Source organism: Heterocephalus glaber, unplaced genomic scaffold (genome assembly GCF_053883595.1).
Source record: "Heterocephalus glaber isolate CG9 unplaced genomic scaffold, H.glaber_assembly_v1.0 deba00001504, whole genome shotgun sequence".
NCBI lineage: Eukaryota > Metazoa > Chordata > Mammalia > Rodentia > Bathyergidae > Heterocephalus > Heterocephalus glaber.
Window position 1 is genome coordinate 64780008 of NW_028258324.1, and position 25140 is coordinate 64805147.

The 25140-nt window shown below is 35.9% G+C and overlaps 1 protein-coding gene across 8 annotated transcripts in view; it reads right to left on the bottom strand.

The window, feature by feature from the left end:
- Il1rap (interleukin 1 receptor accessory protein) overlaps positions 1-25140 on the bottom strand; it is a 129658-nt gene that overhangs the window by 23462 nt on the left and 81056 nt on the right. For all 8 annotated transcript variants that reach the window (XR_001183428.3, XR_001183431.3, XR_015441027.1 and 5 more), the window contains 5 exons: positions 22227-22413; positions 14399-14564; positions 11408-11479; positions 9366-9492; positions 6885-7033 (listed from right to left, as the gene is read on the bottom strand). Coding sequence is in view for 4 of the 8 variants with exons in the window: in XM_087186704.1 (XP_087042830.1) it covers positions 6885-7033; positions 9366-9492; positions 11408-11479; positions 14399-14564; positions 22227-22413 (701 nt within the window). In the remaining 4 variants the exon portion in view is untranslated. The remainder of the gene's footprint in view (positions 1-6884; positions 7034-9365; positions 9493-11407; positions 11480-14398; positions 14565-22226; positions 22414-25140) is intronic.

Sequence of the window (25140 nt, forward strand, 5' to 3'; positions counted from 1 at the left end):
GTAAAGGTACAGATTCCCAATGATGCATGTCATCATATTACATAGCTAAAATGTACCAATAAACTTAATGAATTAAAAAAATATTTGCAAAACGTGTCTGATAAAGGGCTGGTATCCAGGGATGATAATAACACCTAATATTTAATGTTGAAAATATAACCCATCTAATTATACAATGGGTGAAATATTCAGTCACACCCAAGAGAAGACATTCAGATAGCCAATCAGCACATGAAAAAGTGCTCAGTATTTAGTGATCAGAGAAATGACAGTAAAACCATAGTAAGGTACCACCGTATGCTCACCATGATGGCTAAAGCCAAACAGGGCAGTGTCAAATAGTGAAGATGTGCATCTATTTTTTGGTGACAGTATGCAATAACCAATGACTGGGGACAGATCTAGCAGTTTCAGATAACAGTAAGCTAGCGATTCATCACTAGCTCATTGCTCTTCACCTCAGAAGTAAAAAGCAAAAGTCCATAAAGAGAACTGGATGAGAATGTTCACAGAAAGTTTAATTAAGAGACCCCAAACTGGAAACAAGCCAAATGTTCCCCACCTAGAAAGTGAACACACAAATTGTAATAATTCTTTTAAGTAACTATTCCTTGGTAAACAAAAGGAGCCAATGACTGATATGGACTAGAATGAATGAATATTAATAACATCTGGTCACTCAAAGAACCCTAAATTCTGTGCCTTCCCTACATTCAAGTGCATTCTGTGTGGGTCTATGTATATACATTTTTAGAGGAAGAAAAAAATCTATTCTGAAAAGGAAACTCAAAAATATTGTGGAAATAAAGTCTATGTAAATAGGGAAGGGTGGAGGGGGTGAAGGGTGCACAGGTAATGGGGAAAAAATAAGAACCAAGATACATCATATACAGGTACAAGTACCCAATGATAAATGTAAATGTATTGTATACCTAAAATGTACCAATAAAATGACTTAAAAAGAAAAAAAAGATGCTATATAAAAAAACTCAAACTATTCTGTTGCCAGTGGTAGGGGGTGAGGGTAGCAGGGATTAATTTGTAAAAGGAAAGAGCAGGAAGGCATCTTCTGTGGTGAACGTAATATTCTATATCTTGACAGGCTGTTAGGATATGCAGATATATACATTTGTCAAAAATTATCACATTGTACAGCACATTTGGGTTATCCAGTTTGTTACGCTACCAAAGTTTTACCTAAAACCAAAAGTACTATAAATGAGTATTAAAATTCTCAATAATGACAAGATGCTTAATAATGACAAGATGCTTAATGACAAGATGCTGAGGCAATATCTTTATTGATGTCTACGACTACTTTCAAAGGTTTTAAAAACATAAGATGGATTGATGGATGGAAAGCAGAATGAATACATAAATATATGTGTGTGTGTGTAAAAAGATAAAGATAAAAATGGTAAAACTTTGATGTTAAAATGTATGTAGGGTCATGACTTCTCACTGTGTAATTCCTTAAAATATTCCATGCATTTGAAAACTTCCTTAACAAAGTTTCAGATATAAAACTTAAAATGAAATAAGACAATTTCAGAAGATTTACCACCAGCAGATGTGCACCTCCAGAAATATTACACAGCTCTGGAGATTAAAATGTTGCTACCAATACACAGTGCCAGAAATTGAAAAAATGCAAATGATTAAAAAATAATTTTCGCAGTTCTTAACTTCATTAAAAGATAAGTGTAAAGCAAAACTGCTAACAGTATATCATGGTACTTCTTAATATATGCAAAACAAATAATACTTCTAAATTCTAGATAAAAAATTTTATAAAAATACAAAACAAAACAAAAACTAAATAAACAGATAAAGCAAAATAAGAAAGGATGAAATAGAATACTAAGAAACCGCCAATTTCTCAGAAAGTACAAAAAAGAATAAAGAATCGATCAAGGAAAAAAACTATAAATAGCAATATGTAAGAATTAAAGCCAGTAAATAGTTACATTAAAGATAAATATATAGGGCCAGGGATTTAGCTCAGTGGTTTCGCCGCCTGCTGTGCAAGCGCAAGGACCTGAGTTCAATTCCCGGTACCAAAAAAAAAAAAAAAAGATAGATATATTAAACATTTGAATCAAAAGGCAGACATTGTAAGATTGGATTAAAATCCAAGATCCAGTAATACGATCTACATGATACATACAAAGAGACTGACAGATAAAACAAAGGGATAGAAAAATGTACCATGTAAACATTAATTTAAATAAAGCTGAAAAATGTAAATTAATTAGCCATAGAGTATTACAGAAAATAGACATTTCATAATTTAAGAGTCAATTCATCAAAAGATATTGAATTTGAATATTATATATGGTTAGTAACACATTTCCAAAGTACATGAAACAAATACTGGCAGAAGTGAAAATAAATAAGAAAAATTCATATCATATATAAAGATTTCAATGAAATCTTTCTCTCTTTCAATTATTAAATGACTAAGTTTATTGACAAAAAAAACTAGTAAGATGATAGAAGACTTAAATCACACTGACACCACTTGGATTAGCTGACATTGACAGAGCACCATCTCAGTATCTGCAAAATGTTTATATCTTTCTCAGGAAATAGTAACTGTAACAGGCAATATGTAAGGTCTTAAAGCTCTCAATATACTTAAAAGCAATGAAATCATACTGACTATGCCTGTGTTTACAACAGACTCAAATTAAAAATCAGAAATCAGAACTGAGTATGTAGCACCATGCAAAGTACTTGTTACCTATTTCCTCATTGCTCTCTGAGGGAGCTGGGAAGAGAAAAGTCTGGCTTAGACCAGTTTATACACAGTGAAAACCAGGGCCAGAACTTGAAGTTCTGTTGGAGCCCAAATCCATGTTTCTCCTGTTCCAACACAGTTTTCTCAGATGGTTCTCAAGCCAGGGAAGCCCTCTCCTTGACCTTTTATGTCAACAGCTATATCTCAATTACCTAGATATAAAAGCATTATATAGTATCATATTATATCAAGGGTGACTATAAAGTCAATTGTGAAATTAGAATAAAATTTCATACTCCATTTAATGAAGAGATCAAGAAACTAACCACATATATATAAATTAAATAGCATACTTCTAAATAATCATGGGATAAAATGAAATGAAAGGGAAAATTTGAAGATAGCATAACTCTTTATAATAAAAATACACTTCCTTAATTTTTTAAAGTAAATCTTTTGAAATTCATAGCTCTGAATGCTTTACATAAACTCAATTATTGTACTTTTCATTTTATGATGGAAAAAACAAATTAAATGCAAAGTAAGTCAAAAGAAAGTAATAAAGATAACACTAATGTAATAACAAAATAACTTCGCAATGAAAAAATGTTCGTTGGAAAAAATCAGTAAAATTGGGGCTAATAATAAAGAACAAAAAATGAAAACACAAATTCCTAATATCAGGAATGACAATGAAAACTCACTGAAAATTCTGCATACATAGAATGATAATAAGAAATGATGTAACAAGAAAGTTATGCCAATATTGTAAATACTTAGACAAATTTTTATTTTGCTAGAGTCTGAAGCAAAACCCCAGAAAACATATCACTCAACAAGCGGAAAAAGTACCTGATCCCTAAAATAGTCAAATCACTCCTGGGGGGAAAAAAGCAGTAGGATGTATATGGACGACTTGGAAGCTCTGCTAATTAAGATACTGGACTAATGGTAGCCAAAGAGATTCACAGAACACAACCGGGGAACTTATACTTCAAATAGGTTTTCAAAATAATGAAAGAAAAAAAGGAAATGATTTTTCAACATGATTTTGAAACATCATTTGGGAAAACAAAACAAGACAAGATTCTTGATATATTATATCATGTATATATTTTGAAAGCGATCATAGGAAAATACAGTACTAATCTTCCAGAAGAAACTGCAGAATATTTCTAACCTAATGTGGGCAAAACTGCTAATACAAGATTTAGAAAACAACTAAACATAAAAGAAAAAATTGATAAAATAACTTCAGAATTTTAAAAAATTTTATCAAAAAATGAATTCACAAACTGCATAAAAATATGTAAAATTATGTTTGACAAAAGATTTGCATTCAAAATGTGTGTGGCCTATTACTATTAAATTAAAAACAAATGACCCAATAACAAAATGGACTAAAGATTTAATGAATGCTTTACAAAAAATTATTAATTAATGACTGGTAAATTCATGAAAAAGTACTTAGTATCTGAAAAATGCAAATTAAAAAAAGTGTGATACCAGTACTCATCTATTAGTACTGCTAAAATTTAACATTTGATAGCTACAAAAGTTGGTGAGGAAGCATAGCATCCAAAGTGTATGTACATCCCAAGAGGCAGTGTAAATGGATATAACCTCTAGGAAAACAGGCTTGGCAGATTCTCATAAAGTTAAACATACACCTTCCCTTAATCCTTACCACTCTCATATTATAAAACAACTGCACAGTTGGCATGCTTACATTAACTCCCTCTTCTTTTATACTTTGCTTTAGCTGACTAAATTGTGCTGTCAACAAAGTTTAATCAGTAAATCTCTCTGATTCTGTATCCTAGTGTTTTCCCCTTTTATTTCTGATGAAGTACTGGGAATGTGTTGTGAATGAATTCAGGGAAGGACTAGTATATATAAAGAAGGGATATGAGCTCAGATATTCTCTCTGAATTTCAGCATTTGCTGCCCCAGACCAGAAGCTAAGCAAACAAAGCCACAATCCCTCTGGTACCACTGGACCTAAAAACATCCCTATGTCAGCACGATTCATCCAGCCTTCTGGGTCCACACCTCCCTTCACGTCCCTGCAGCTGTCCACACTACACTCAGAGAGGGGGTTCTGTGCCAGCGAAGCTGCTCGGGAGGCTCTGGTGGCAGACTTGTGCTTCACTCCTACGTAAAATATTTCACTTGGCTGTTTTGATTTTTTATTTTGACAATAAGAGAATAATTTATGTCATCTTCCATAATTGCTTCTCAGAATACATGCCTTAGAAGAGGTGTCCCACACAATGTTCCATCCTTTAGAAATCTTAAGTGAAATATATTTGAAAACACCCTCCTATCATAAACCTTATGGAGAGCCCCACCAAATGCTAACATGTTAAAGACCGTAAGGGTTCCTGAGATAAAGAAATCTGATTGAGTGCCTGGGATTTAGCTCAATGGTTTCGGTGCCTGATCTGCTTGCAAGCACAAGGTCCCAAGTTCGATCCCTGGTATCCCCCCGCCAAAAAAAGAAATCTGATTGATTTTGTTAAACCTAGAGTATAATGATACACATTTGATTATAAAAGCCTCTGTCAAATAATGCCTATGAAAACCTTGTGGAAATCGTGAGGGTAACATTCAGTTAATATTTAATATATATTATGATAGACAATATCTGTTCTGAGTACTTTCAAACAACCTGATGAGGTACTGACATTATTTTGCTTTCTTTGAATATCAAGAAATTGATGCTCCGAGAGATTTTGTGACTTTACCAGGGTCATATGTTAGGATATACAAAAACCAGAATTTCAAAGGCGTCTCTGAACTCTAGGGTTCAGGAGATGCAGTGGAGGGCTGTAGTCATTCCCAGCACGGTTCTCAGGAACTGAGGCTGGGAAGCTGTTAAACCATGTACATCAATCTTTAGCATGCTTTCTGAGGAGCAAGAGCAATGACTTATCCCAATCAAACCAACCAAGGCTTCTGAAGAGGCATACACACGTCCAGCCTTGCTCATTTCTTTTTCATTTGTAATAAAATGTTTGGATGTATCCTGCTGGTTCATCAGCTTTTTAAAAAAGATTCAGTCCCAGGGCAAGAGGTAACAATTATAAACTAGTTTTCTTACACTTTTGATAGAAATGTTTTAAGCTCTGTCAAATTCTAGGATCCAGGATGGTTCTAAACAGCCTGATTGCAAGTGTGATGATGTCTTTACGGTTTTGCCAGACCATGGAAACACTTTCTGACAGGGATGGATTGACTGGGATTCTGGGTTAGGGGAGAGACCCAAAGAGATCTTTAGACAGTCTGTTTTGGAGCAACCGCTCACACAAGAAAGCTTCATAAGTTTTATTTATTATACAAGAATATTGTCATATTAACATAGAAATCATTTTTACAACATTTAAAATCATAGTTTAATTTTCATTTTAGCAATTATAGCTGGTAGTACATTATAAATCTTAAATATTGACACAGGGTATCTAAAATGATATCTTAAAAATATGTATTTTTGAGAACTAGCATTCTATATCTTACTTAACTCCTTTTATGCAATTAGATGGTTGCTGTGTTTCATTATTATAATTATTTAAGCATATTAATGGGTATATAATTATCTGGTCTTTATTCAGGAAAATTCCAAAACCATTAGGTCAGATATAAATTCATTTTTATGACTCTTGAAATTTGCCATTAATGATTTCTAAGAGTGTCTTCATACTTTACTAACAATAGGTGACTATCAATTTTGGTATATTCTTGGCAGCTTTGAATATTTTCTTTTTATTTTTCATGACGGTATAGGTATAAAATTGTGCTTCATTATTATGATCGTATGTATTTTTAAGCAACATTTAGGCACTAAAGTATTAATATGGTTAGAAATATTTTGAGGGGCTGGGGCTATAGCTCATTAGTCCTTGCAAAACATGCCAAAAACCCTGAGTTCAATCCCCAAGATAGCAAAAAAAAGTACGATTTTGAGTAGTATTTTTCTTCATGTAGATGGAAACCTTCTCTCACAAGTTTTCATTCAACTTGGCCTCATTCTTACGTGTCAGATGCTGTGCTAAGGGCAGGCGCCCTCTCGTTCTCAGTGTCTCCTCGCCTACTCACCATGTTACATTTGGAGTTCAGAGATTCATCTGCCGGGGGCATCCATTACCTTTCTGTTTCACAACGGCTGCTTTGTCAACCTCTCCTTTGGCATTTCTAGCATGACAGACATAGTTGCGCCTGAGATCCTCAGGGGTTACTTTCTTGATGCTTAAGACCTGAGTTCTTGTTTCATCTTCCGTTTTAGAATAACTTGTACTAGAGAAAGGGGAAAGAAAATCAAAGCATTTGTGAGACTCAAGGGCTGTGCAATGTAAATCAGACAAAGAAGCAGCCACAGAACCCCCATGAGAGGGTAAACAGAATCTTTACACAGTGTTGCCTGTAACACAATGTCCACAAAAGGGAACAGCTAGATATTGATACTGCTGTTCACCATCTATACTGCACACTGTCCTAGTGCCTAAAGCTTCTTAGTACTGCTCTCTTCAAAGCAAAATGTCTCAAACTTCTGAGGTACGATGCTGTATTGGTTTAGAAGGAATCTTTTGTGATTAGATCCACTTAAGTTTTATTGCAGATTTTCCCATTTACAGCCACATAGTTTGGGCAAAGAAACTAATGTTTCCATGCTTCGTGTTTTGCAGAAGAGGAAGGTTATAATGGCTACATGGTGCATGGCATATATTAATTTACTGAAGAATTCTGAAGACTGAATATGTGTATGGATAAGTATATGAACAAAGCTTCAGAAATGATGATGTAGGTGTCATTATTATCTCACAGTAGCAGCTTCAGTGCACTTCAGTGATTCCAGAAGCTTGGATGCTGAACACAGAGTATTTGGTCATGGTTAAATCCTAACACTATAAAGAAAAGAAATGGCTCAGAGCAAGAAAACTAAAAATAAATATACCCAAATGCAGTGAGTCAAAGATCAAGTGCTTTGGGTCTAAGATCAAGATTTAAAATCCCTTTGAATTACTCTATTCCTACAGCCTACTGTATCCAGGTTCTGTGTTGTATCAGGTTTACTGTGTATCAGTCCTGCAAATCTCGTTAAGGGCTGATTGGTTTAACCTAGGCTTCCCTCTCCTTCTCTGATAAACACTGAGAACATGTCTCAATCATAGCACGGAGGAAGGACATGATTTCATTATGATTCATTATTACTACGAGGATGAGAAATTCAAAGATGAGAATTCCTGAAGTGACTGGTAACCTTCTCTCGGACACGCTAGCCACATCTTTCGTAAATTCCTTTCTGCAAAAAGTAATTCAGCTTTGGAAAGTCAACATCTGTGTCTTTGCATATGTTTTTTTCTAACCTCTAAGCCTTTGCATGTGATGTTTCCCATACTAGGAATTCTCTCCTTTTTTTTTTTTTGGTCCAGTTAATTTCTACCCAAATACTCATTTTGGTAATGTACCATCTAAAAAGCTCCTAAACTGAACCCTAAAACTGACTAAATCTCCTAAAACTGACTAAATCCCCTAAAACTGACTAAATCCCCTCTTCAATCTTCCTGTGCTGCCCAATCCTTCTGAGTCACCTCGCTTACCATATTATCCTGCAACGTCTGCTCTATCATTGTTACCTCCTATAAAACCTGCCTGGTAAGCAGCTAAGTATCCAATACAAAGTAAACATTTTTAAATTTCTCCACAAAGTCTGAAAGTATTATTAATAAACAGCTTTTGAATTCTATCTGTAAATAGGTGATAAAGCTTAAGATTTTAGAATCCCATTGTCATGTAATTGATTAGCTACTAATTTTGTTAATAGTTGCAGTGAACCAATTGCTCTTGGTAATGCTGTAGTTCATTTTCAGAGAAATATTATGTCTTTAAAAACTCATACTTTTCTTTTAAAAATTCAGGTTTAAGAATAAAATGCCCTGAGGTTGTTATTTTATAAGTGAGTGATATCACTACTCAACCATTTTAAAAATAAGATTTTCAAAACATAAAGGTATTTAGTCAACATTTAAAAAATGATTATGTATTTACAGAGGAAGAAAATAGGAAATGTATGAACACTGCGATAATAATTAAACATAGTTTTCTGAGGCACACAAACATAGGCATGTACTCCAAGATTGTGACAAAAACTAACAAGTACTTTCACGTACATATTCACAACCCTACACTGTAACCTTCTCATTCATGTAGGATAGGCATTCCACCTACTTCCAAATGAGTGTCATAAATGTGGGAATTTTACTAGGCTTAAACCAATCGTGGATGATAGGAAAACTATGGTGAAGCTGCAGGACATTCTAATTCATTTCTTTTTTTTTTGTACTGGGGATCAAACTCGGGTCCTTGCGCTTCCACAGCAGACAGTGAAACCACTGAGCTAAATCCCCGGCCCTCTAATTCAATTCTTTAACAGATATTAGCTGGCATACAGCTCTCGGATAGCACGTAAAGTAGCTATGCTTTGGGAATACAGCCATTAAAGACCTGAAAATCTTCACAATTTTTGTGAATGATGGGCAAAATTTTTATTTTCATCCATTAGTATATATTAAAGTCTCTTAGACTGAAGGGCAAAAGTTAATCATTTCTTTGCAGACCGCTATAATACCTTTCACTAATGGTTATGTCAACAGTGATGTCATCAGGCTTTTTTCCATCAATGGTCCACCAAATCTCATTGTGAGAGTCCATGAGAAAACTAAAATAGACTGTACAAGGGATGAGTAGCTCCTCTCCTAAAAAAAAAAAAAACCAAAAGAAATTAGATGAAGTTAACCCATGCGTTTGTAACTTTCACGTGGTTGGTTATATTGATATAATTCTCTAGTAGACTACCATAGTTAATATACCATACCTCACTCTAAAAGCAACCAAACAAATGGACAAAACCAAAAACAGGGAAAAGTCAATAACTTTGTATAAAATTACTAGAATAACCATTTTAATATAATCTAAATACGGTCCAAAAAAGCAGCAGTTGTTCAAAAAGTCTCTGACCATATCTTTTTTAGTGCTCAAGCTCTATGGACAGCTCTTCTCTTTTAATTCCTTCCTAAGCAAAGTTTTGTAGAAAAGATTCTCCAGATCTCTGCTTCTCTCCACAGAAGATGCCATCACCGAGAGAACTGGCCAAGGAGGCCTCATCTTGAAATGCTCAGGCTAGTTAATAAGCTTAGAGAGAACTTAGAAATAGAAATTCTAAGCTGTCTTTCTCAGAGGGAAATGCCGAGAGGAGGGAGAGAGGGAGAGAGAGAGAGAGAGAGAGAGGGAGAGAGAGGGAGAGAGAGAGAGAGAGAGAGAGAGAGAGAGAGGGAGAGAAACAACAGCAGCAGCAATACACTCTCTGAGAACTCTGCAAAATATTTACATCTGTTAATGTTCTTATTTAATCTTAATAAAATACTATGAGATTTTTTTAAAGCAAAAGCTGAAACTTAGAAACGTTAAAGGATATGTCTAGGTCAAATTGTTAATAAATAGTAGGCCAGAATTTGGGATGAGATCTCCCACCTCAGTTTTCCTAGAAAAATTGTTTTATTCATGCTTTCCTGATTATCTATTAATATTGAAGGCTTTCATTCTCCAGAAGTGTCTAGCTTTAGATGATAAATCATGTTATCACCTTAATTAGAACTTAGCTTTATCTAACTGAGTGGTCATATTCTAGTCCTCATCCTAAGACAGGGCTTTTAGGTCTTTCCAGTTTTCTCTATCATTGTTTCACTGAGGAAGATAAAGTGAAGGTGAATTCAGGAATTTTTTTATGATCAAGATTAACAGTTAAGCCTGACAGTGAAAGAATGGTCACATTCCTATAAAACACCACAGCTAAATCTAACAAACTCAGTTGGTTTGTGGTTGGCAGATGCCTACTATGGTCTCTATATTTTTTTAAACTAGGCAAATCATACTTGCAAACACAGTTTACTGCTTTCTGGTTTTGGTGGTGGTGTTCTCCAACTGGATAACAACAATATCAATATATTGGTCACTGATTCTATTATCTTTAGTATACTTTAAACAAATGCTTTTTTATACCATTCATTGTGTCCAAATTCAATTTAGCATAAAGGATACAATAAAGAAGATGCTCAAATTTTCGACTAGTTTTTATTCATTTAACAAGTGTGAGGCTTTGAGTCAGGACAATTATTTCTCATTGATATTTATCTAGATTAAAAAACTATATAAACTAACAGGGGACTCAGGATGTTATAAAAAAACATTTGACAGTGTTCTGCATGAGGTGAAATAGCTGTAATCATTTTTTCCTATGATAGACACAGTGCGGTCTCCAAGGCCCACCCTCTGCCCTTTAACAGTGGAGCAGAAGCTTAAAGATGTCTTGTGTCCATGTCTCTATAAAGCACAGCACTGTGCAAAGTCAAGTCCACATCAAGCAGAAATCACTGAGCAGCAGAGGAAGACAGAGGGCGCAAATGCTGAGAGAGAGGCAAAGAATCTCAGAGTTGCCCATGAGATCCCTGAAGTAGCTCATCGCTAGAGGTGCCTTGGTTCCTGCCAACAGCGTTTCAAACTCCTGCGTTTCTTTCTAATAGCTCTTTGTTGTCTTTTGCTAACGTAAATGACATTTCACTTCTTGTAATTAAGAGACTCTCACTGAAATTCAGTAGCACAGCTAATAATTACCTGGTTCTTTCTCATAGACCACATGATCGTTGGGGGAATAAATCTTGGGGGGCGATGCATCTTTTGGAGAGCCTGTGGTAGAACATTTTTTAAAAAGAGAGAGATGATGTTAAATCAAATGGCCTTATTAATCTTCTGTGAAGTCATGCCCAACTTCCTGGCATAGATTTTCAGTTCCTAAGAAGACTCATATATATATTGGACTTCATTCCTTTAAAGCAACCATCAAAGTATAACATCCTGGAAAATGTATATTTAGTCTGTTACTGGCTTCTGACATGGAGTTCCTAATTCTTTTTAATTTCCTGAGTGTTATAGTGAATATGAGTATCTTTTGTCTTAGGTCTTCATTATTTGGTATTAGTCCCCAGTTTGTGACCTAAAGCTTCTAAAACCTTTGGACCTTCTGGAGGGATGAGTGTCTTTGTGTATGCTAATCAGATGACAGGTGGTGGTTAGTCCTTAAATAGCTTCAAAATGAGTCTGGGAGCAGGAAAGACAAGCAAGGTATGATAAAAGTCTGGAACTTTTAGCCCCAAACCTCAGCTTGCAGGGAGAGGAAAGGGGCTGGAAACTGAATTGCAAATGGACAATGATTTAATCAACCATGTCTATGTAATAGAGCCTCCAAAATCTTAAGCAAAGAGGTTTGGAGAGTGTCCCAGTTGGTAAACTAACACATCCCTATGTGAGGCTAGATCGTGGGTGGTGCCCCCAACATCACAGGGACAGGATCCTTTTAGACTTCACCCCATGTACCTCTTCACCTGTGTGGTATTTTGAATCGTTTTAGTAACTCTAAAAAAACCCCTAGGAAATGCAAGTAAAATGATTTCCTGCATTTTGTGAGCCACTAAAAAGGAAGTTGAGGGAACCATCATTTTGTAAGCAAGTGGGACAGAAATGTGGGTAAACCGGGGCTCATGGCTTGAAAGTAGGGGAGAAGTGGGGCAGTTCTGGGAGGCTTAGCCCTTAAACTGTGAGATCTGTGTGAACTCCAAGTGATCAGTATCAAATCGATTTAAACTGTAGGAAACACGGTATCCTCAGAGAACTGGAGGATCACTTGGTTGAAAAATTCACACATTCGGTGAGAAGTGTTGTGAGCACAGAAAAACAAGTTTTTTTCTTTATAAAGGCTCTAAACAAGTGTACTGAGTTCCTTTCATGTTTCAGGATAGACTGTTTAACTCATGTCCTTGACTTCTAAAGCTCACATGAGACAGACTTCTCATTTATGTCATATACAATATAATTAATAGTTTAATGTCTTATTTCTTCTCTAAACAGTTTCTTTTAGATACCAAATTCGTACACAGTATGGTGTTAATAGGTATTTTCAATTTATAATTCATGATTATTGGAGCTATTATTTAAATCTTTATCAAATCCTCAGACTGTCTAGTATGGGACCTAGCTAAGTGTTTTAAATGAACGGATACATACATGGAAATTTTAAAGTAACATATATCTGCCTAATTGATGCTACCAGTTGAATGTCCATTCATGGGATTGCTGCTCTTTATAATAATCTGTATTCCTAAATTGAAAGAAAAACACCTTCCGGGGACTTTTTGGGGTTTTAGAGATTTATTGACCAGGTTTTAATCATGACTTGCCTATATATTAACCATACGAACCTGAGTTTTTACTTAAAAGCAATTTGTCCTTAACTCTAAGATGAGAATAAATAAAAACCCACCTCGCAGAGTGGTACGAGGAATAAACTAAATAATACATATAATGAATTGAATATATGCAGCAAGTATTGCATACTTTGCAGCTTTAAAAAGTGAACTTATGTTGCTTGAAAGTTAGGCTACAAAAGCGCCTCTTATCCCAAGCTGTGTCTATCCGCTGGTATATCTCCAACACACATGTTCTCAAATTTACAAAAATGGACACACTTAAGAACCTGCATTAGAAACAACTGCTGAGGTGAACATACGCTTGACTAGTTCATTTGACTTCTAAAATCCATCCATGTTAGACTCATTCATGTAGTATTTTTATTCTCCTGAATTAATCCCCACCCCAGCATTATTCCAAAATTGAGCAGGAAAAGATAAATGATTACAAAATTATTTGATTTGAATTTTATTTGCACTATGTTAAAACCTTTTTGTCTTGTAATTGACACCAAATCTGGTGTCTGACTAGTTTAAAAAGTCCTAACTACAAACCAAGGATTTAAAATGGCTTGCTCCACTAACTCACGGGGCGTCTCTAAACAAATAACTTCCTGTTTCTGGGACTCAATATTTCCATTTAGTAAAACATGAGTATGGAAAAACTTTACTCACATATCTTATTTTTATCAGGGTAGACATGGTGGTGTTTATAACCTGCCCTAGAAGCCACATATTCTAACATCAGTTCTCTTGATGTCTGGGTTTGATGGGAATCCAACTCTGACGAAGGACTGTCCCTTCCACTTCCCTGTTTCTCACTCAGAGTTCCCTCAATGCAAAACCATAGTTGAAAACTGCTAGAAAATATCACCAGCAAGAGCAACAGCAGTTTCAGTACATAGAGTGATACAGCTTACTTAACCCAAGTAAAACATTTTTTTGACAATAATATTAACCATTCATTCAGTGTCCAAGGCTTGCCTAGAACTCTATTAGCACATACGTGTATTCTGACATTCTCATTTACTAGATAATTTAGTTTCAGACTACAGATAAGGCAACTTGGAGGACTTGATCAAAGCCATATGGCTAAACTGGAAGTGATATAATCTGAACACTGCTCTGCCTGGTACACTTATTGTTCCCCCATATGCTTTACTTCATTCACATACTCATGCAGTCAACTAGTAGTTGTTACATGCTTACTTTGTACAAGGAATTGGTGAAGGCTCTGAGGACAGTGTGATAAACAAAAATGTCCCTTTTTATAGAGTTTACAGACTGTGTATAATAAAGTATTAAGAGCCAGAATAAGATTACCGTATTTGTCTTGTGCGTATGTAATGCAGGTCATGCTTACCTACCACCTTTACAGTCACACTCCTGGTGAGATGAAAGATGCGTCCGTGTTCTGGATATGTAACAACACACGTGTAATTTCCATTATTTGAAGTAAAGGGAATGAAAAAGCTCAAGTTCATGCCATCAGGCAGTACATTATGAAAATCCTTTATTAAATTACAATCCTGGAAGAAGATAAGATGTTTATGCCTTAACCACACTCAGTGCAAATATAAAAGCACACATAGTCTGGCATCTAATTTTTCATAGAACATCGAAATAATTTATTCTGCCCTTTTTACAAAACTATTTTGGTCAATTATCTGGACAACATTTCTACAAGGTGGAATAAATGTCATTAATTTTTTTACAACAGGGAAATTAAAATTTTAAGCTGGGTTACAACTCCCAAAACAGAGGCTTCCTGTCTCAGGATCCAGGATTCAAATTGCTGGAACCCTGTGTTGACTGTGAAGCAAGGTTAAAGTTTTGAAATGATGATGATGGAGAAATCTTGAGCGAATCCAAACTCTGCTTTAGAAAACAATTATTGTAGGTTTTTCTACAGTTATCACTGGTTATATTAATTCAGTAACCCACTCATTCTTTCAGATTAAACAGCCTCCAATTTAGATGTCATTTGCCATTCTTGTTTTCTTCTACTTTATCTTAATTTTCAATTGAGCGGTACAGACTCTAGAATTTAAATATTAAAAGCTTTGTATGAGCCTTACCCAGATATGAGTGTATTTTTGATTCCCATACTATCCTACAATTCAGTTGATGTTAAAAATTTTGAGATTGTACTGTCTCACACAAAGTAATTAGTCTTGTTTTGAATCTCCAACTTTCATCAAATGGCTACGTGGTTTTATTTTTTATTTTAGTGAAAAATTCAGGATCTCACTCAGGACTAAAACCTATGTTGATCATTTACTTTTCAAAGAAAGACTTTGTTTAACCAACAAGGTAAAAGATAGATGATAGGAAACAGGGAGATAGGCTTTGTGGAGATTGATAGGCAATCTGGGGACAACGAAAGACACGGAGGGGAGGGAAAGGAGAAGTAAATAGGATCAAGATGCCTACGTGCTAACTTCCCATGGTGGATGTATTTATTCTGTATCCCATATGCTAATAAAAAAAACTTTGTTTTTCTTTTAAACATCATTAATTCATGGATGACACAAAAGATTAGTTTATCTCTAAGGTCCTCTAAATCTTTCAAATTCTAATCTACTGATGACTTGTAGGTTCAGTTTCCTATATTCATATGTGTAACTCTAATTCTTGTACATTCAAGATTTTTTTCAACTTCCAGAGCACGTACTTTGAAATAGGACAGTTACCACAGAGGCAGATTTTGTAATTCTTTTGCACCGGAAATACGTCTTCTGAGAATAGCACTGCACTTGGGTTGCATGGAAAGCTGAGGTATGATATTTTCTCAATGCAATTCCTCCTGTTTGGATAAGCAGTGCTTCTGGACACTTGTCACATTGGCAGAAGATTTCAATACCCTTAGGTTATCGCAAAGAATGAAGTCACAAAGGCCTAGACTCATAACGGATTTATGTCAGACTGGGTTTAGATTGAGTATGGAATGTCTATAGAACTCTATTTGATTTTGGTGGCACCTTTCATTTAAACAGTTCAAAGATATTTTTCTCTTCATTTGTTAGCTTAGCTGTTATTAAATCCCTGTGAAGTAGACAGAACAGAATATGCTCTGGTTTTATGAATAGAAAAAAACCAAAAACATAGAAGACAGAGATATCCTAGATAGCAAAGTGCACAGCTGTAACTCAGTTTTCCAGACAGCTGCATAAAAGCCTAGTACTGTACTGGCTTAACTAACACTGAATACCTCTTCTCAGCCATGAGCTAGCTGATGCTGTACAAATTATACTGAAATATACAATTAACATGTACACTGTTACCTCATCCCATTCTTACTCCAAACTTAGAAAGTTTGCAGTGCTTTTATCTGCATTTTATAGATGCAGAAACAAAGCCCTATAACATTTAATTAGGAGTCAATGTTGCAGCGGTAGGTAGGGTCAAAACTGAAATGTGAACCTAGGTCTATTTGTTTCAATTGTGAACCTAAGTCTTTGTGTCAGAGATTTGTTTTTAATTCTACCTGTTAGGTTCTCACATCCTATCCAGCCACTCTGAACCTATGGGAACCTGAGGCCAACTCCCGGGCTCACGGCGGGTGCTGGGCCTCTGTCGTGTAAATCAGGCTGATTCCTGCAATTAGTGGTAAACTGGTAAAGCGTATTTTTCAAGATGAGACGTCAGTTATTATTACTGAACTTGTCCACAGCACCTTTTAAGAATGTGCTGAAAGGAATCTTTTATAGCTGTTTCAAAGCTATTAGGCCTAAAGCATTTTGGGGAATAGAAATAAAGGCCGTATTTTACATTCTAAGTGTTTATATGTGCAAGGAGTTAGTATCAGGACACTCATAAACTTTTAATTTTAGCGCATACTGGTTGGTTAATTCTCAGGTTTTCTTATAAGCAGTTCAGTCTGTTGACCCTTCAGCATATGACTCGAAGACATTGTTAAACATAATGAAGAAATGCTGAAAAATAAATTCTGTGAATCTTATAATGATTTCAGAACCATTTGTTTGGAATCCAGAAAAAAAAAATGGAAATGAACAAAGATGTGGAAACTCAAGTAGAAAACATTTCCAAAAATAAGCTATGAATAATGGTAAGTGGATTTCTACAAAGAAACAAACACTTGTCTAACTATAAGATAAATAGTCCTTCTAGGTGACCCAGCAGTTCCTCATTCTGAATTCAAAATAGAGAAGTTAAATAGAAGACCAACTCTTCAACCACGAAGTTGTTGCTGTGACAACCAACCCCAACATATACGTAAAGAACAGCGCAAGAAGTGACTTTGAAATCCTTGAGCGGACATAAAGCATATGGAGAGGTGAAGGTTGTTGGTAGGGGAATGTCATGGTGAAGTGAAAGATAAGTATTTCCCTTCAGTAAACCTATAGCATGTAAAGAGCTCAGTGAAGGCACAAAAATGGGAAGCTCAGGGCTCCTAATCTATAGATACTTAGTTTAGTGGAAGATTGCCACAAATCAAATAGAAGGCATATTGAGGAAAGGGAGTGTGTGAAGAAAGTTCAACTATATATACATTCAGAAAAACTTGGTGAAGAAGGAAAACCTGGCCTGGACCTTAAAGGATAAGTACAACATCAATAGATATTGGGAAGAAGGAAAAACATTAGAGTGAAACACTCCAGGCAGAGGAAAGAGTATGAAGAATTCATCTGCACTCTCATAATGTTTCCTAATTCTTGTTAGACTTAAATTACTTCATTACAATGCTCTGTTTCCATATCAACCTCCTTCACCTCTAGAAAAGTAACTGCTTATGGGCCAGCAGGAGGTGCGCAAGTGCCTCATCTGCCTGATCAGCCATCTACCCAATGTTTGACACATGGAGCTCTATACGTTTGTGTTTCATGATCAAACATATGCATGAAGGAAGCAAAGGCACAAGACAAGGAATAGAAAGCTAACAGTATGGAATGGGTATTCAGAATAGAGATTACAAAGCATAGAGTGGTAGGATTTAGGATGGATGGGAAAGAGAGTAAAAATTCAAAGAGTTTTACTAAAACACAAGCTCTGGAAAGTCAGGAGTAGCTACTGAAGCTTCTGCCCCCAAGATTATGTTGATATAAAATACATTATATTTTGTCATGAAGCCTCAGAACAGTTACATAACTCAGCCACTTCCAATAAACAGAATTAAGTCTTCCAATATCTATAAATATTTACAAGGTCCCTCCAATGTGCCAGGCACTGTTAGGAGCTGTGGACATAACAGCCAATGAGAACAGAAATGGCATTTGTTCTCATGGAATTTTACACTCCGGTCTACTTCATTCAATTATTTAATCAATTCCTAAGTGAAATATATATTGGGTCCATTTTGTGCTGTGTGCTTGGTATTCAAGGAACAGAAAGAGAAAGAGAGAGCACACTATCTGGCACGGAAGAGAAATACAATCACTCCATGAACAAAGATGACATGTGAATTAAATTCTATCAAAGTACAGAATGGGTGATTGATTTGGCCTCATTTAGCCTGCAGGCTTAACAGATAGTTAGTTTTAAGTTTGAATGGTGAATCTTGAGTCCCTGAAAGCCCTAAAAGTGTATATAAAATATGGTATGTTTAAGTGCATACAAGTAACTCTGAAAGACAATCTGATATGCTATCTTCATGCAAAAGGTCAGAAATCACTCTGTAGGAAGTATAGGGAAAGGAATGGGAACAAGAACCAATCTAAGCTGTCAAACCAAATTAAGGCAAGCATTTAAAAAAACAAAGCCTATTACACAAACCCTGGACTAACTTCCCAACAGTCCAAGCTATGCCAACAAGGAAGCTTGGCTTGGCACTTCATCAGAAGTGTTCTCTCCTGATGGCATTTTGTCAGAAAAAAAGCAAAGGCGTTGCTGTTTTCTGAGAGAGACTCACATATCTAATATCTGACCAAATCTGGCTAATTTCACAGTAAAAATTACAGGTCTGGGTAATACACCAATTTTAAACATCACAATGGGTATAAGGACAGTGTGCTTTTGGTAAACTGACACCAGTATGGTATCAATTTTGCTGACTGGCAGCTGAGAGGATTTTAGCCATTGTCATAAATGTAATACACAAAACACCCAATAAAGTGGTTCCTCTGATCCTCAGGGGAAAGGAGAAATTGCTTTAGCTTTTACTAGTGTTTCTATAAAATGGAATTTCCAATATCTAACCATAATGATGATTTAGAGAATTAATCCAGTAATATGAAAGTCAAGATGGCTTGCCATATTTTAAAACCCAGGTCTCCAAATAAATGTAGTAATAATAGTAATAAAAACGACGACAATAACAAGATCACATTTACCTCTAATTTTACTGCTATATGTTTGGAAGTCCCTAGGTGCATAAACAGGCAGTTTCCAATTTATCAACATACTGTGTTCTAGAAGTTCCTTGACAAACCAGTTATTTGAAATTCAGTAAATCACTTACAAACCACAATTTGCTTTTCAGGCCGGTTACCAAACCTAACTTACTCAACAAACATTTACTGAACATCAATTTACCTCACAGGATTGTTGAATTAGAGAACTGTGAATTGTGGTTCCTGAATTAAGGAAACTGCCAAAGAGAGGAGGAAGAGGAAGTAAAGATGTGCAGAGGAGGAAAATGAAATCCTGTCCCATTTCCTCTGCAATTTTGAAATAGAAATATTAGGTTTTCTGCTCCCTTCAATGTCATTTTGTCAGAGCCCCCCTGATTTCTCATGGCTTGCCACTCACAGGGTTCCCCAGGTCCCCCACTTCAGCTCAACACCCAGTATGTGTTCAAAGATTCCCCTACTGTTCAAAGTGCCCTAAACTCTAAAAGTAAAGACCTTCCACAAGTCAGTCCTGGGGAGTTCAAGTTTTGGAACCACATAAAACTGATATGAAATCCCTCACTCTTCCATTTGCATCTTGATTGTTTTGAGTAAATTACAGAAAAGAATAGATAGTAACACATGGGATTCAATCTTGGCTCCCAGCCCTATGCTCTTTGGCAAATCACTCAATTGCACTCTACCTTGCTTTCCTTGGAAAACAAGAGAAGCTACTTCATAAGAACGTTGAGAAAGAAGCTGAAATAAAGCACCCAGAAAAATCCCTGTGTTCAACAGATGTTAACAATAAGTGTTTACTCTTCTAAGGCGCCATTTCTTTATCTATTGGAAGATGACATCCCCCTCTGATGAGCATTGCCAATAATACCACGTAAAGTGATCACACTGGCATGTTGCCTTGTACAGGACTGGTAAAATGTCTGATTCTTATTAACTTTCTCTTCATCCTTTCAGTACAGCAGTTTTCAACTTTCAGATAACAGAAAAACAAATCTGCTAGAACTGATTACAATTAATGTAACTTTAAACCTTTGTATTCCTAAAAGATACCATTCCCACGATGTTCGAGAAGGAATTCCCACAAAGAGAAACCTGCTGCAGTGGGACTGAGGTGCCTGAGCAGATGCTTGAGGGTGAGTGTAGAAGGTAGAAAACAGAAAGCAGTATCCCCACTGTTTCACAGCAGTAGAAAATGCAGCTACTGAAAACTGGTTTTGTTCCCAAGATGGAAGAAATCTTAAGATTAAAGATACCAGTAGGCAAAAGCAGACATAAAGATAAAGATAAAATAGGCAAAGGTAGAGAAGTAAAAAGCCGTATATCGTGCACCGTAGCAATCGTTTTATAACCAGAGGAAGAAAAGATAGTGGTTTACTGATTGTCATTTTTGATCACCTGTATACTTTCAGGCCATGCCATGGCAACTCTTTTACATCAGTAATGTGTTCTTTTTCTGTCTCTTTTACATACTTTATGCTGGCCTTCACCTCATGGACTGACTTAGCTGGCTTCTCTTCTCACGTTATTTCCTCCTCTAAAGGGCTTCAGCTATCATATAGCTACATGCAATTCTCTATCGCCTGGCCTAATTTTTCTCTTATGCTCCAGATCCACATATAGGCAACCACGACCCACTTAGCACTGCCAACTAGCTGTCTCCGACACCTCTGTGAAAGCCCGATGTTCATGCTTCAGAACTGCAGAGGAAACGAAGTAGGATTTATTTGCAAGTACTATTTTATTCAAAATCTAAATTGCAGATTGCTCATCTTTAGCCAACAGAAGACTCTAAGTCAATTCTTAAGTTATTTCATTAGCAATTTAGAGAAATCAAAAATTTTCACCATGACTGTGGTATTGTCTTTTCCCCCTTGAATTCACCCAACTCTTGCTACATGCATTTGGGGGTACTGTATTGCATGGTTATAAGACATCATTATAGTTATATTTTTAGGTCTTCCTGATAAAATGATCTTTTCATTACTATGAAATGCCCTCTTTATCTCTAGTAATACTCATTGTCTTAAGCCATACTACCTGATATTTGTATATCTACTCTAATCCTACTCAGTATTGTTTGTAAAAGTTTTCTGCATCTCATGTCCTACTAACTTTACGGCTTTATGTATTATGTGTGTTTGCAATTGCTATGTTCTCAGGTTAGCTTCATTTCTGAAAAAAATTATTTCCTTCACTCTAAGTTTTCAAGGAGTTGTATAATTTCTGGCCTTTTCTAAATGGATTTATTTATGTCTTAAGGCTGTTAGTGCCTTGTCCCACTCACTTTGTTAAAATCAGTTCTTGGGAATAACCTGTCATGTGTATTGCTCCAACTACTGCCCTTGAGGTTTTGGCTTTGGCTTACGTGGAGACTTAAAGAGATTCGAGGCTGTGCTGTTGCCACCAATGTCACCTTCCAACACTTTCGTTTATTCATTACACATTTTTCAAAGCCCTCGGGTATGGAAAAGACCACAGATGGATGGTGCCCACAAATGAGGGCAAACAGGGAAACACATACAAATAGTAAATGACAGTGCTGACTCATGGAGGAGCTGAAATTCACCAGATGAGTCAGCAGCTTCTGGATTCATTAAGTAGTAAGTGGAAATGGGCAACATTTCTTAAAAATGTGTCCCACAGGAAGTCAGCAGAAATATGTCAATTCTGGTGTTCCAGTGAGTGTAACTTAAGAAACAGTGGGCAGGGGCAAAGCAACATTTACCTCTTTCTTTTAAACAGTACCAAATACGGAAATGATGAAATATTTGTATAAAGTTATTAACAAAGAAATAAAAAAATCTGAGAATAAAACAATCTGAGTTTCTACATTTAATGCAGCAAATAACTATTGCCATTTTAGAAAGGATGAAATTTGCTTACCATATACCAAGTGACATTTGGTTTGACAGTGGAAGGAAAATACCCATCAATATTTGGACAAGTGATCTTCTGAATACCATCTTCTACATACAATTTTTCCACTGGGAGTTTCATAGGGGATTTGAAACAGCTATCTTTTTGAACAACTTCCAGGGGGAATGCAACTTTGCTGCAATATGTAGTATTTCTGAAAAGAGAAGTATGCAGTGAGTAGGTAGTTCCTTTTGCATTTGATTTAGCATTGCAACCATATTAAAATGAACTCAATTGATACCTCATTTATATGTATACATTTGTGTAAAAATCAAATGAGTTATGGAAGTATTTCCTATATCAACTGACATCACAGAATAAAAAAATAATTATCTATTCTTTTTTGGGGGGGGAGGATTGAACTTGGGACCTTGTGCTTTCAAGGTAGGCAGCAGAACCACTGTGCTAAATCCCCAGCATACCAAATTATCTGTTCTTAATGTATTAAACTATTTGAACTTTATAAAAGAACCTAAAAGTGTGTGTATGTTTAAAATTTTTCTCTTAAAATATTTTTAATATTACTCAGTATTAGCAAAGCAAAAGCAAGAATGGCATATTTATGCATAGCTGATAATAGTTAAAACAACGTTTGGAAAATAACTGTTTCCAGGATAACTGATAAAGCCTTAGGTTTTGGCCTAATAACCTTATGTCTGGAAGTTTTTGTTTGTTTTCCTGGTGGTAGAGATCGGGAAAAGTGGAAATGGAGATGGCACATTATCAAAAATGTCCATCCAGTGCCATGTTAGAAAATATTGGAATAAACAGAAAAATCAAAAATAAAATTGCAAAGAAAACTGTATTACAACCACTTAAAATTGTTGTCATCCCAATCAAACATGAAGGGCGAAAATAAACGCATAAGATTTTTTAGAATTACTGGGAAATTGTACAATGTTCTTTCTGGCTAGAGAGTTTCCCATCTCTGTCATCCTCTACCTATCCCATGTCTCAATTAGGGCTCCCATTCCTTATTCACCTAGGCCATTTATTTGACTAAACCGATCACACTTTGAAATGATGTAGTTATATTATAGATATCTATCAATATCCCCTATAAAATGTAAGTTCCACATGACCATTTTTGTTTATTATATTTATTGAATATGCTATAGCATCTAAACTCTTGGCAGATTATGAATAAATATTGAATGAATGGAATAGATGTAAAACTTGTATCTATATATCTATATAGGGAAAACAGAATAATAAAAGAGAACACAGGATAATAAAATAACTACCTAGGAAATGGAACAGTGAGTCTTAACTGTTCATCTTTACAGCTGATTTTTAGCTGCAGGACCAAACTCAAAGTAGACATTCAATGACTCATAAACTAATACTAAGAACAATGGAAGAGGTGGGGCATGCTTTTCCAAACAGGATGGGAAAGGCCCTCAAGATTTTGAGAGTCATAGGAACACGGCAAGGGGAATGTCAGGTATGATCTCTGTCTACCAACAGAAGGTACACTATGTGGTAGACATATTCTATGGGTAGAAGTTATCAAGGGTATATTTTAACTTAATACTGAGGTACAGTTTCTGATTTTAATAAAAGTGACAACCAGTGGTTGGACTGGCTTTTGAAACTCTTAAAGTGAATAGTACTGGAGCAAAAATATAAACTGTAAAATACTGAAAGATGAATCTCACTTCATAGCTTAAAAGACATCCAGCCATGATTCTACATGACTATGTTGAAGGCTAGTCTCAGTTTAGGAATCACTGCAGGGAAATGGGAAGTTCTGTAGGCCTCCCAGCAGACAATTTCAGTTCTGGGTTTGCTTAAGATACAAAGATAAGCAGACAGTTAACTGAAAAAGACCATCTGGAAATTGATAAATAACACTTAGAGATACAAAGAGATCTTAACATTCAAGCAGCTCTACTCCTGAAACGGAAAAAGATTACAGAAGTTTGGACAAGAGTTTCAAGCAAATAGTGGGTAATTAAACAGGGGAAGTACAGATGCAGAAGTGGGAGAATGCACTGTAGAGACCAGAATCAAAAAGAAAACAGATAATGACTGCTTCCCGAAGATTTGCTAGTGTTCCCTTGGGAAATATTAATGGATAACAATTGTCAATGATGAAAAGGAGCTCAAAGAGCATGCAGGCCAATGTTCTCATTGTGCAGATAAAGACATCAAAAATCCAGATGTGACCGCGATTTGCCTAAATTCATCAGCTAAGCAGTGATGAAGCTGGCATGATGGCCTGGCTTCTCTGCCTGCTCACCAGGGCTCTTTCCGGTATAATCTGTTTTAACTTATATCGAGTTGTATTAGGACATAAGTAATGGCACATGAGTATTCTGGGCTCCTTTGGAGCCTATATGTCAGTCTGGAGTCCATTCCAGTGAAATTGGTGTCAGGCTAAAGGTGCAGAAGAGACTATGCAGGCTGCATAGACCAAAGGCTTTTTAGTGATACAGAAGATGCCCTCTTTATATAATCATAGCATAGCTTACATTTATCAAAACATAGCTATAATTCTCAATCAGAGAATAGTTAGCATTCACTAGAGAAAAAGGGTACAGGACTACTTATTATTATGACTTCATGGTGTTCCCCACTCCCCCCAAATTCATCTGTAGCAGTTCAAATGCATAGCACCTCAGAATTTGCCTGTATTTGGAATGGGGCCCTTAAAGATATAGTTAAGTAAAATAAATTAATAAGGCTGGGCCCTGAACTAATATTACTAGTGTCCTTATTAGAAGAGTAGGACACAGGCACACACAAACAGAAGCCCACACAAAAACATGGAGACAGCATAATCACATAGAAGCAAAGGAGAGATTTAGTGGGAAAGAAATCCACCCTGCCAACTTCAATCACAGAGACTTCCAGCCTCCAGAACTGTGCAAAAATAAAT